Source organism: Ursus maritimus (assembly GCF_017311325.1).
Source record: "Ursus maritimus isolate PB19 chromosome X unlocalized genomic scaffold, ASM1731132v1 scaffold_X1, whole genome shotgun sequence".
Taxonomy (NCBI): domain Eukaryota; kingdom Metazoa; phylum Chordata; class Mammalia; order Carnivora; family Ursidae; genus Ursus; species Ursus maritimus.
Window position 1 is genome coordinate 83,027,290 of NW_024423319.1, and position 12,513 is coordinate 83,039,802.

The 12,513-nt window shown below is 53.1% G+C and overlaps 1 protein-coding gene across 4 annotated transcripts in view; it reads right to left on the bottom strand.

The window, feature by feature from the left end:
• Nucleotides 1-5,504, bottom strand: part of WDR13 (WD repeat domain 13) — a 9,718-nt gene extending 4,214 nt beyond the window's left edge. The window contains exons 1-7 of one of the 4 annotated variants that reach the window (XM_040632109.1): nucleotides 5,362-5,504; nucleotides 4,939-5,018; nucleotides 4,014-4,254; nucleotides 3,261-3,370; nucleotides 3,022-3,152; nucleotides 2,167-2,474; nucleotides 1,537-1,669 (exon numbers count right to left, since the gene is read on the bottom strand). In XM_040632109.1, the coding sequence (XP_040488043.1) occupies nucleotides 1,537-1,669; nucleotides 2,167-2,474; nucleotides 3,022-3,152; nucleotides 3,261-3,370; nucleotides 4,014-4,254; nucleotides 4,939-4,979 (964 nt within the window). In that variant the 5' untranslated portion in view covers nucleotides 4,980-5,018; nucleotides 5,362-5,504. Of the gene's footprint in view, nucleotides 1-1,488; nucleotides 1,670-2,166; nucleotides 2,475-3,021; nucleotides 3,153-3,260; nucleotides 3,371-4,013; nucleotides 4,631-4,938; nucleotides 5,231-5,358 lie in introns of those variants that run through there. The other 3 variants (XM_040632101.1, XM_040632114.1, XM_040632119.1) reach the window with 3 other exon arrangements.
• Nucleotides 5,505-12,513: the final 7,009 nt, after the last annotated feature.

The window sequence follows — 12,513 nt, forward strand, 5'->3', positions numbered from 1 at the left end:
GGGGGGGGGGAGAGCGGGGGGGCTGTGTCCCCACCCCGGCGCCCGAGCTCTTTCCAAGGTTCACGAAGTCTGGTCTTGAGACGACGGCAGGTACCCATTGAGCCTGGCTGGCGCTTGCGCCCGTGACAGTTTGCAAAGTACCTGTCGATGGAAATGGGGAGCCTCTGCCGTGAGATTCACTAGTATCTCTTTCTAGGGGTCTCTGAGAGAGCTTGGTGTCAAGATGGGCACAAGGAGGGCACAGGGCCCACCGAACTGGCTGCGCCTGCGCTGCGGGAAACACGAGGCTCTTGGAAAGGCCGGATGAGCGAAGGCGCCGCAGGGCATCCGGGAGCAGTTCCACAGGCGGTGGCCCGGGAGGAAAGCAGCCGTGGAGAAGGACAGAGAAGGAGGCCCTCCCTCCGAAATGGGGGGCGTGCATGCCTCGGATTACAGGGGACAGAAGGAAATACGGGAAGGTGCACGCAGCACTGGGAAGAGGCTTTACTGCAGCAGGGGCCTGGCCGAAGGGGCACGAGGAGGGAGGAGAGGCAGGAGAGGAGGGGGAAAGAGCCCCGCGCTTGAGAGTAGGCCTAGATTAAGAATCACACGTACGTGAATGTGCGTGTGTGAATTTTTTTTAAAGAGTAGAAAAACAAAAAAGTCGAATAGAAAGCATCCTGTCGGGCAGTGGTCTTCGGGCCTGGCTGGACATCGCTTGGGGAACTTCTCAATATACCCATGCGCCCGGTCCCGCCGCAGGGCTTCTGAAATCACTGGCTTGCAGTGGGGCCTGGCCATGACTTTGTGAAGCCCTTAGGTCATTCCAGCAGGCAGCCCAGGCCGAGAACTGCATCTGGGTAACGTGTCATAGGTGAGCGGGGATAGCAAATTCCTCCGCTCAAAAATACCAAGGAAGAAAAAAAAAAAAGGAAGGAAGGAAGGGGAACAGACCACTGCTCTGAGAGGGCCCCAGTCGATTTGAGGCCTCAGGTTGCTCATCTGTAAAATGGGCATGCTAACAGCCCCGCCGCACGGCGCTGCTCTGGGGGTTAAGTGGAGTGCTCTGTATGCGGTGCCTCCGCGGGGCCCGGGGGCAGCATTGCTGCCATCATGGTTTCCGGCTTCTGTGCTCACTCAAATGGAGCTGATGGAGGAGACAGGCTCTCGGGCGCTACCGTTCCGACAGGAGCCAGGGCTCCCACCCCAGTCTGATGGGGGCGACAGGGCCCGCTCCCCGAGCGGCGCGGACAGGAAGGCCCACCTGTAGAGCAGCAGCTTGCTGAGGCAAGCAGTGAGAGCAGCGAGGTCCCGGGCCTCACGGCTGACCCAGAGCGGCGGAGATGCTGGTCACAGGGCTCCTCATGCACCACCAGACGCTTGGCTTTGGTCAGTTTCCCTGGAACGACGGAGGGAGAGGGGAGCAAGAGTCAGGGCGGGGTGGGGGGGTGCTGTGTGCTGGGACGGCGGGAGCACGAACACCCGGATGCAGGCCTGGGGCTTGCTTACCTGTGGCCATGTCGAAGAGGAAGGAGAAAACACTGCCACGGTCATCGCCTGCCCAGAGCAGCCGGCCAGGGGCATCGAAGGACAGAGCGAGGACCCGGCCCGTCAGCTTGCTGGAGCCACCCTTCACTTTCTTGCCCGTGGAGATGTTCATGACATGCACGTTGTGCTTGGCATTCCCCACCTGTGGGTGAGACCGGCACACCATCATCCTGCTCCCAGCCAGTCCCTCCTTGGGTCTGACCATAATGGAGCTGCTGTCAATGGAACTAGCTGGTTCGTACTGGAGTCTAATCCCAGCTGGGCTGTGGTGGGTAGACCGGGAGGTGACCAAGGCCTGCGATCCTTCATTCAGAGCCAGCCCCTCTTGCCATCTAACCAGAAAAGCCAGCTGCCCCTTAGCCAGCAGCCCCCATGACAGGCAAACCACAGGGCCGTCCTCGGCTGGTAATGATAGCTGGTCTGCCTCCTGACCAGTCCCCCCTTGGAGTCTATCACAGCAAGGCCACCCCACACCGAGCACGGTGTCTCTGTTCTGACCCATGTCCCTCTGAGTCTGACAGCAAGAGGACCGAGGAGAGGGACTAGAGGGGGCCCCTCCCTCTCCCACACTGACTCCCTGGGACAGCTCTGCTGGCCCGGCAGCCCCGGCCTCAGCGAGCGGGGACCCTGGAGCCTGACCACAGTGAGGTTGTTGTTGACCGGCTGGAAGGTGCAGCAGAGCAGTTCGGCGCCATCGGGGTCAGGAATCTCCCGGATGCAGCGGCCGTCCTCAGAGGCCCAGATGCGCATGGTGGCATCGAGCGAGGTGGACACAAGGATGTCGTTGGAGAGGGACCAGGCGAAGTCGGAGACACCGCGGGTATGGCCCCGCAGCACACGGAGCACAGTCGGTGGGGCGGGCACCAGCTGGCACAGTGAGATGCTGCCGTCGAGGGAGCAGCAGGCCAGGCGGTGGCGGTCGTCGTTGGCGAAGCGCACCCTTGGGACTGCAATGCCAAGAAGCCACTGGTGGGACTCGGCACACTCACCAGGTGCTTTCATTTATAAAAGGCTCTGCCGTGTGGGCTGGGGGCTGGGACCCACGGTGCCAAGCACAGGGGCCTCCACAAAGGGCTTTCCTCGGCTGAGAACAGAAGTGGGAACCCTAGAAGGCCCTCTGCCAAAAGCTCCCTAAATTAGCCCGCGCTTTACAATTACCAATGTCTGGGTGGTTTGCAAAACCTGCATTGCCCGTTGTAGGGGGATTTCTCTGTAGCAAAGGCCCTGAACTCTTCTAAGCAACTCAGGACCCCAGAAGCCTTCTGCAAAGTCCTCTTTTGAGCTGCCGAGCCCTTTTACGATAGCCCAAGTACTTGAGATCTTGCAGAGCACTTGACTTTGCAGACGGCTTGTGGCCTTGGGGAAAGGTTTAGGGATGGCAACTCCTCCTTCAGAGGTGGGTCAGAGATTCTGCGTTCCAGAAAAGGACGCACTGAGTGGTTGTCACAGTTCAGGCAAATGAGTGGTGAGGGGACCCGCTACCTGCTGGCTTACCTGCCTCATCCACGTGCTGGTCGAAAACATGGTACATGCCCGCAAAGGCATAGTTCTCACTCAGCGATGTGTCCCCAGCCATGGCTCGACTTGCTTCTGCCGCTGATGTGGGTACCACGCTGCCAGGGGGCCTGGACCCCGACAGGAGTGGGGGGTAATATGAGGTAGGTGCTAGCGTTCGGGCCCTATGGCCTCCACCCCCTTACAAACCCCTGGCTCACAGCCGCCCCTGTGCATACCTGTCCTCATAGACAGCACGGTTCATCTGCGCCTGTAACTGGTAGGAGCCTCGGCTGACGGAACGGCGGTGCCCACGGGCCCCCAGGGCCCGTGGATCATCCTCAAAGTCCTGCAGACAGAGGGTCAGGGTGGGCACATCTTGAAAACAGTCCTCAAGGACCTGTGAGGTCTGGAGTCTTCAAAATATACCCAGAACCAGATCCTTTCTCAGCCTACCCACCGCCACCACCATGGCCTGGACGACTGCGCTGGCCTCCGCACTAGCTCCCCACTCAGCGGGTAATCGATAAAGGCTCTGTGAAGAAAGAATGGACACTTTCTCCCCGAAAACCACTCAGTGCCGTCTCTTGCTTCATTCCTGTCAGCTCAACCATCACCTCCTCAGAGAGGCCTTTCCTGATCGTCCCCATCAGAAACAGCTTCCCTCTGTCCCCCACATGGGTCTCATTTTATCCCCCAAGCCTGCTTTACTTTTCCATCTTAGCACTCCTCACTATAAACCGTGTTAATTATTGATTTGTTTATCTGGTTTCGCATGTCTATTAACCTATTTATCTTGTTTATTGCCTATTTATCAATCTGTTCATCTTGTCCGTTGTCTGTTTATTGACTTATCGTATATTATCTCTTTCTGCCCTCTGCTTATCCTAAGAGCTTGGCACAGTGCCTTGCAGAGCAGGTGCGCGACAGGTCTGCTGACTGTATATGGACGCAGGTGGTGTGCGTGGCAGGCAGTGTGGGGAGGAGCTCACCTCCATGCGGTCTAGGGTAGTTCGGCTGCTGCGAACGATGCTGTTGCTGTAGGCGCGGGCACTGCCTGGCTCAGAGAGGGGCCCGTATCGCTGGCCCAACAGCTGCCCACGCAGCCTCAGGTACTGCCGACGCAGTGCTGGGGGATGCCCAGCCTTGGCATTCTCCCGCAGCAGCTGGCTGCGACGCCGAATGTACTGTGTCCGAAACTGTGGAAACGTTGGTGTGCGGTACGCGTTGTACCTATGATGGCAGGAGGCAGGGCGGGCGGCAGGCACAGGATAGAGGGAATCAATCAGCTCAGGGGATAGGGAAAGAGAGGGAGGTGTGTGGCAGTGAGGGGTCAGGATGATAAGTGATCAGCAGTGGTGATGGGGGTCTCTGCGGTGCTGTGATGAAGGTGGGTCTACAGTAATAAAGGGCATGGTGATGAGGTCATTGTGGGGACAATGGAGGCCATCTGCAGCTTTGTTGGAGTTGGTATGGGGTGACTGAGTCAGTGTAGACAACAGTAGGGGTCAGGGTGACATGGTGATGGGGGTTAAAGTGGGGCAATGGTGGAAGTCAGTATGGGATGGTGATGGGGTCAGATTGGGGAAGTGATGATGGTAAGAGAAGTCTGCGGAGGGGGGCAATGGTGGGGAATAGGATGTCACCAGCCTGAGCTCCATGACCCCTTCCCAAAGGCTCTGACAGCACAGACTCCTTTCGCATGCGCAAATCTGACAGCATTTTCCCAGCATGCTCTTTACGACCCTCTTGCCAGCCCTTCTCTCTGCAAGCCCCCACACCCTGCTACTGCGCATGCTCACCTCCGGCCTGCCCACGCAGCCGCATAAGACAAGTTCTCCGCCCAGCCTCACTTATCGCCATTGCGCATGCACCACAGTAACTTCCGCTCCCATGGGCTTCGACCCCACGCCTCACCTCGCGTCTACTGCTAAGACCTGCTGCCACACCGCGGCCATTCCCCGGCCTCCTCTTCTGGCGTGTCCGCCCGCGGGAGCCTGCAGGACAAGGGCCTGGAATGTCAGCGTTTCAAGAGAAGGGATTTAATTCCGCCCCTTCTGCCAGACGATCGTTGCCGTAGACACCGAGTCCCTCGACGCCGGGACGTCGCGAAATACCACCCGGCAGCTAGCATGGTCATTACCCCAGCCCTGCCCTTCCCGGGCAGTTCCCGGAAGACACAACAGCGATTCAGATCTGATCCCGCCCCTCCCCGGTCACCATAGCGACGCCCCTCCTCCCGTCTAGCAATCCTTCCTGGCATTCCCCATCCATCTTGTTCCCCCCGCCCTCCGCCTTCCCTTCTCAGGTTCAAGAGCAGGGCCCGGGATCACAGACCACCTCCGGGGCTGCCTCCGGCTCTTGAGGCCCCCGGGGCGGCCCTGAAACCAGTGTCGCCCTTTCCTTCTGTCTCTCGGCTCCCTCTCTCAGGCTCCAGGCAAGATGGCCGCCTACTGCCAGGAAGAGCTGCCAAGCACAGAGCGAATGGATAGGAATCCTTCCCAGGGCGTGGGAGAACTACGCAAGCGCGCTATGGAACAGTAGCTTCCGGCGCAGGATGGAGGCTCCACCCCTTAAGTTCTACCCACCCCCAGTCCCTAATGGCTATTTTTGTATACAAAAGAATAATGTCCAAGGGCCAGATAGACAGGGGGGAATATATGAATCACTCACTAAAAATTAGAAATACGACTTTCTTTTGAAACCGTAGGATATGCTGATTCTTAGGAGCACAATCTTGGCCAAGCAAGATTTGAAGCATAGGAGGGACCCCCCCCCCATCACCACCGCTGATCACTTGCCATACCATCAAAAATAATCACACATGCAGAGGCTCCTAGGCTGTTCTCCAGTTCTTAAAGTGATTGACGGGCCTTCAGACAACCCTGAGATGAGAAGAGTCTGTTCTGTGGTGGGGGTGTCTGTGGGGGGTGGGGTTGGATGGTTCCAGGAAGCTTGGTCTGGGCCTGAGTCTCCAAAGGCAAAAGACAGTAAGTAGGCACAACAGGCTTTGGATCCCAAGAGGCTATTTGAACCATCCTTATTTCAACTCTAACAGGAAGTTGCAACTCTTAATTATTCATCTTTTAAAAAAGTAGTCTACATCAAATGTGGGGCTCAAATTTATTTCCCTGAGATCAAGAGTTGCATGCTCTACCAAATGAGCCAGCCAGGTGCTCCTCTAACTACTCAATGTGGTCAGGATTAACAGAAAATTGAAATACAAAGTTTAGTAGCTTCCTATTGGATCCTAACATCCATTAACTGCCACAACACTCAAAACTTTTATTTTTCACACTATTTTTTGTAATATACAATCATCTTAAGTTTTAAAGCCACTTGAAATGAGAAGACACATCCAAAACAGGTATTGCACTTTGTGTGTGCTAACAAAAATAGTCTACTCTGTTTTGTATCAACAGAACACCTCCCTTGTCCATGTAACTAAGCTGTGGGTGTCTTTTTAAAATTGTTTAAAAAGATTTTATTTATTAATTAGAGAGAGAGATAGAGCACAAGCAGGGGCAGTGGCAAGCAGAGGGAGATGGAGAAGGAGGCTCCCTGCTGAGCAGAGAGCCTGATGGGCTTGATCCCAGGATCCTGGGATCATGACTCGGGCTAAAGGCAGATGTTTAACAGACTGAGCCACACAGGCGCCCCTATGGATGTCTTTTTAAATACCTTCTATTTGATGATTGCTAAAAAACTTTCACTGCACAAACATGTAACCACTAACATTTATTGGCTAATATGCTGGACACTGGTGATTTACATGTATTAATCCATTTAATCCTAGTAACTGAATGTTGTGGGTCTCCTTACTACCCCCACTTACAGATGAGGAAAGCTGAAGCCCAGGGAGTTCAAGGGTGACATTTTATTGAACTGGTCTCCTATTTGTGACCGGCATTGGGGTTATTTCCAAGTTTTTTTCTTGCCATAAAGGATGCTATGACCAATGCCTTTTCCATTCACACTTTGACCTTCCCTGGAAGGGGCCCCACCCCTTCATACCACCACTCAGCTTCCAAAGAAACATGGTGGGGGGAAAAAGTACAGGAAAGTCAGGGATGCCAGCAAGACTAACCCTTTTAACTGCTGGAACTGATTTTTTTTGTTGTTGTTGTTGTTTTTACAATATTCTGTAAAAATTTCAAAAATTATTTTTAAAATTTCACCCCCTATAATGCTATAAGATACTAGATAAAACCTAATGACAGGGTTGTTGTAAGTAGGAATGAGCTAATGCATGGAACGTGTTCACAACACCTGTTGCATGACTGTTTGCTGTTGTTCTGAGAAGTACTACAGTACTTTTCAGAAGGCAGTATAACTTGGCTACTGCTGTAGGCTCTGCCAAATAGGAGCTCCGATCTTGGGCAAATCACTTAAATCCTCTGTGACTCAGTCTCCTCATCTGAAAAAAACTGCGTCACAGGGCTATAGGGAGGACTAAATGAGTTAATACTTGTAAAGCTTAGACGAGCATCTGGAGAAGAGAAAATACCCACTAAAGGTCGACTACTGTCGGTTGTTTTAAGAACTTTTCCCAGTAACAGATCCATGTGCCAGAGGTAGTTCTGGTGCAGAAACAATGTGAATTAACAACCACAGCCACTTCGTGCATTTGTTGTGTTTTGCATTTTTTTCTAAAATATTTACACACTCTCACTGGATTTAAAAGGGGTTTTGAGGGGCACCTGGGTGGCTCAGTAGGTTAAGCATCTGCCTTCGCCTCAGGACATGATCCCAGAGTCCTGGGATCGAGCCCCGCATCGGGCTCCTTGCTTGGTGGGGAGCCTGCTTCTCCCTCTCCCTCTGCTGCTCCCCCTGCTTGTGCTCTCTGTCAGATAAATAAATAAAAATCTTTAATAAAATTAAAGGGGGTTTTGAACAAATTGGTGACAGAAGTTACTTTCAGTTTGCTGGGAGCTTGGCGAGAAAGTTGCAGAATTTATCTGCAAGAATGGCAGGCAGGTCAGTGGGCGGGGAAAGAAGGGTCTCAGGGCTGGGGATATCAAATCATCAGAGGCAGCTCGTGGAGGCTGGCGGTGACCTTGGTTGCAATCATGACATCTAGAGAAAAAAGCTGAAGCCCATGGGGGACAAGTCCCACTCACTCTAACAGGACTTGGGGCTATTTTACTGTTAGATTGATGGTTAAGGGCCCTAGCCAGATGAACAAACAGATTTGGACAGAAAAGACGGTAAGCCCGAGCTGTTTGGAGATAACACCACATCACAATAGCGACTCGAGCAATGGCGGAAACAGGCAGGGACTATGTCTTTCCTGGGCTCTTCTTTCCTTCATGTGCCTGCTCCCCATTCGGTACCCCCTAGTTTAGAAATGCAAAGGTAAGCACTGGGCCACACTGGCTGTGTCCACTTCTCATTACTAAGACAGGCTGACAGCAAACCGGAAGTCGGGCCCCATCATCAGGAACAAAAAGCAGTGCAATTTGAGGGAAAGCCTGGCTGGCTTGGGGTGACAAGGGTATGCTGAGAATCAAGACCAAAGAGCAAAATGGGAACCGTGGAGCCGTGGTGGAAGTGGAGTACTGAGTCCTTTTTCACTTACCTTACCCCTGAAGTTTCTTCCTAAACGGGACAAGTGGGGGTTGCGACATAAGCTCGTAACTTAAATGTTACCATTTCCTGACGGGAAAACATTTGCCTCTGAAGCCAAAGTTCTCCTAATCTCCAAAGTCTTAATGGTAATAACTCTCCATGGCCTGAGTCATGAAGTTTGGTTAGTGTTGCTGAGCTGTGGGAGAAGGGAGGGGGATGAGAAAGGAATTGAAGCTGGAACCTGAACGAAAAGGAGCCAGATACACACAGCTCTGGACGCCGAATGTGTGGATAAGGCCAATGAAGCTGGTCAGTGACTGACTCAGAGGTGGGGGGAATCACTTCACAGGGCTGGAACTGGGGTCACTCTGCTCTTAAGATCTCAATTCCATTTACTCAGTGAAGGATTCGGGGCCAGACTGTGGGCCTGGGAAAGACTGGGCCCTGGGTTTGGTACCTCATTGCCCAGCAATATAGATAAATGGGCACGGCCCTCGATTCTTCACACTTTTTTCTGCTAATACACTGAACTGCATCGCATCGCTCTTCGAATATTAAGGTGCCCTTGCTTTCCTGAGATCAGCCTTGCCCGGTCTCGGTGACAGCCAGAATTTACCAGGCTCTTACTACATTCATCTTCTATAACTGTCACAGACTACCCTAGTGAGGCAGGTGTGACATTTAGCTCTGCTGTGAAGATGAGGAAGGTGAGCCCTGGAGGGGTTTACCACCCATGGTCACAGACGCAGAAGATACTAGAACTAGCATCTGGACTCAGGCAAGAAGTTGGACTAGACTCATTTTCTTATCCTGGACACCGGAAACCACCAAACCCTGGTAGCCAGCCAGCCGTGCTGACAATGAGTGCTCTATCCCTCTCCTCTCTAATCACCCCCGGCACCAAGGCTCAGCTCGATCTCCCCTCGGGTCCCTTTTGACCTCCTGCACTGGCAGGGTCCACCCCGAAATCCACAAAGGCTGCCAGCTGCCGTGAGGAGCCGCTCTCGGGCCTCCTCTCCACCTTCTCCCCCTTGCTGCTCTTACTCAATCAGGTTAGGTTCCAGCCACGCTGGCTTTCTCGCACATCCTTTGAACACTGCACAAACTGTTCTTGGGCTCTGGAACGCTCTCTCCTGGGCTCTTAGTGAACACTTCCACTCATCCTACGGTGATGTTACTAATAACAAGTGCTCTGTGCCAGGCACTGTCCTAAGCACTTTACGGACGCAGAAAAACATTTAATCCTCAGAGCAACCCTATGAAATTGGTACTATTACGCCGTGTCAGAGATGGGGAAGTGGAGGGAAAGAGCTGAAGTGACCTGCCCCGAGCCGGTCACTAAGTGCTAGGGCTGGATTTGAACCCGGACCACCTGGCTCTGGGAATCCTTGCTCTTAACCACTACGCTAACACCAGCTCCCCAACTGCTCTGTGTAAGCTCCTCTAGTGTGTATTCGTAACAAGTACTTTCTCTCACCCACCTCCCCTCATTTGACCCATCAGCAAATCCCGTCAGTTCCACCTTCAGAATGTACCCAGAACGCAACCTCGCCTCTTCATGTCCACGGCCACCACCACCATTGCTGGCCTCAACTACTTCTGCCCCCAGCCCTCCCTGTCTGCTCTCACAGCAGCCAGAGGGTCCCGCTATAACCCAAGCCAGCCCGCAGCCCTCCTCTGCTCACACCCTTGTCCTGCCTCCATCTCTCAGAGAAAAGCCCCAAGTCCTCCCTGCGGCCAGTGAGGCCTAAAAGGACCAGGCCCCGTCACTTCTCCAACCTCACCTCCTGCCACTGGCGCCCTCGCTCCCCCTGCTCCTGCCACCCTGACCTTCTTGCTGTTCCTCACGCACACCAAATGAGCTCCCACCTCGGGGACTTTCCACTTGCTTGCATTTCCTTCTGCCTCTAATTCTCCTCTCCCAGATGTCAAGGCAAGTCTAGGCGGACAGATTTGGTCAGTAAGGAAACGAGCCCTCGTTTGAGAGATTACTTACAGACAGCAAAAGCAGGGCTGGCCACAGATGCCAGCCCGTGTCCCACATTCTAGGTAACACCAAAACGAAAGGGGCCAGATGACTGCAGCACGGATGGTAGGACACCCTGTTGCTAAGGAGCTCATGCCATGCTAGGCAGTTCTACAGCCGTAAGTCGGGAGGAAAGGGATGGAAAGCCTCATACCTGACCAGATCCGTGGGTGATGTAAAACCGCCTCATGACAGCCTCTTTGGTAGACAAGGAGTGAGAAATGGCCTCACAGCGGTTCCTCACAAGCCTCTTGTGCTTTGTGTTCTGAGGATCACAGGGCGTTCTGCCAATACTTAGATCAGCCTGCCTACGTGGCCTATGTGGAGACGTGCAAGGCAGCCCGAGTGCCATGGCGGAACCATTCCTCCGCACCAGAGAGCCTCCTGGCTTGCTCTCCCCCGCTATCACTATCTTCAAGTTTCTGTTGAAAGGCTACCTCCTGAGTAGCCTTCCCTGGCCAGCTTGCATAAAAGAGCACATCCCATCACTCCCCACGCCCTTGGCTTTAATTCTTGCCACTCCCTAACATTATGTTAGACATGGATTTATTACTTTACTGTCTTTAGACCCCACCATGACGTGATTCCTAAGGGAAAGAAATGTATCCATTGCTGTTCCTACAATTATCTGTCACACATAACAAATGCTAACATTTGGGACGCCTAGATGGCTCAGTCAGTTGAGTGTCTGACTTCGGCTCAGGTCATGGTCAGTTGGTTGAGCGTCATGGTCTCAGGGTCCCGGGACAGAGCCCTGAAGATGGCTCCACGCTCAGCGGGCAGTGTGCTTGTCCTTCTCCCTCTGCCCTTTACCCCCACCCCTGCCCGTGCTCTCAAATAAATAAAATCTTAAAAAGAACACACACAAAAAAAACCCCAAATGCTAACATTTGACCACATGTAACTACCACTGTTTTAGGTGCTTCCCATATCTTAACTCATTTAATGGGCTACCTTTATAATCCCCCCTTTTACAGGCCAGGAGAGAGGTTTTAAGAGGTCCTGGGTATGGAGGTTGGAAGGCAGGACCTCCAGTGCCGGGCAAAGGGATAGTCCTTCTGCCTGGAAAAGCCAGAGGGGTCGTGAGATCTGTGATTGGGGCGGGGAAGCAGGATGGGGTTCTAGGGCCAGTATCTGGAAAATAACAATGTCAGATGCCAAGAAAGAGAAGCTACTAGTATTTATACAATGGGGTTTCTTGAGGCCTTTGGAGTAGAAATGCCTGTGACTATGGAGAGGCCTTTGGAGGACAGGGCAAGACAGCAGAAAATAGCTCACGGCTACCCACCTCCCATGCCGATGCTGAGGTCTAACCAACCACCCCCTCACAGTTTTGTGTTACAGAAAATCTCGAACTTACAATGGTGTTGATAAAATGAACTTTCATGTACCTATCACAGAGATTCAACAATTATAAACACACAGCATTTTTTCAAAATGCAGGCTCCACAAGCATTTGAGGGGTTCGGGCCAGCTGTTTTGTTAAGATGCAATGAAGTGGGGGCGCCTGGGTGGCTCAGGTGGTTAAGCATCTGCCTTCGTCTCAGGTCATGATCCCAGGGTTCTGGGATTGAGTCCCACATCGGGCTCCCTGCTCAGCAGGGAGCCTCCTTCTCCTTCCCCCTCTGCCTCTCCCCCTGCTGTGCTCTCTGTCAAGTAAATAAAATCTTTTTTAAAAAGATTTTATTCATTTGAGAGAAAGAGAGCAAGCACAAGCAGGGGGAGAGGCAGAGGGAGAGGGAGAAGCAGACTCCCTGCTGAGCTGGGAGCCCCATAGGGGGATAGGGGGCTCGATCCTACGACCTGGAGATCATGCCCTGAGCCGAAGGCAGAAGCTTAACAATCTGAGCCACCCAGGTGCCCCTAGTAAATAAAATCTAAAAAAAAAAAAAAAAAAA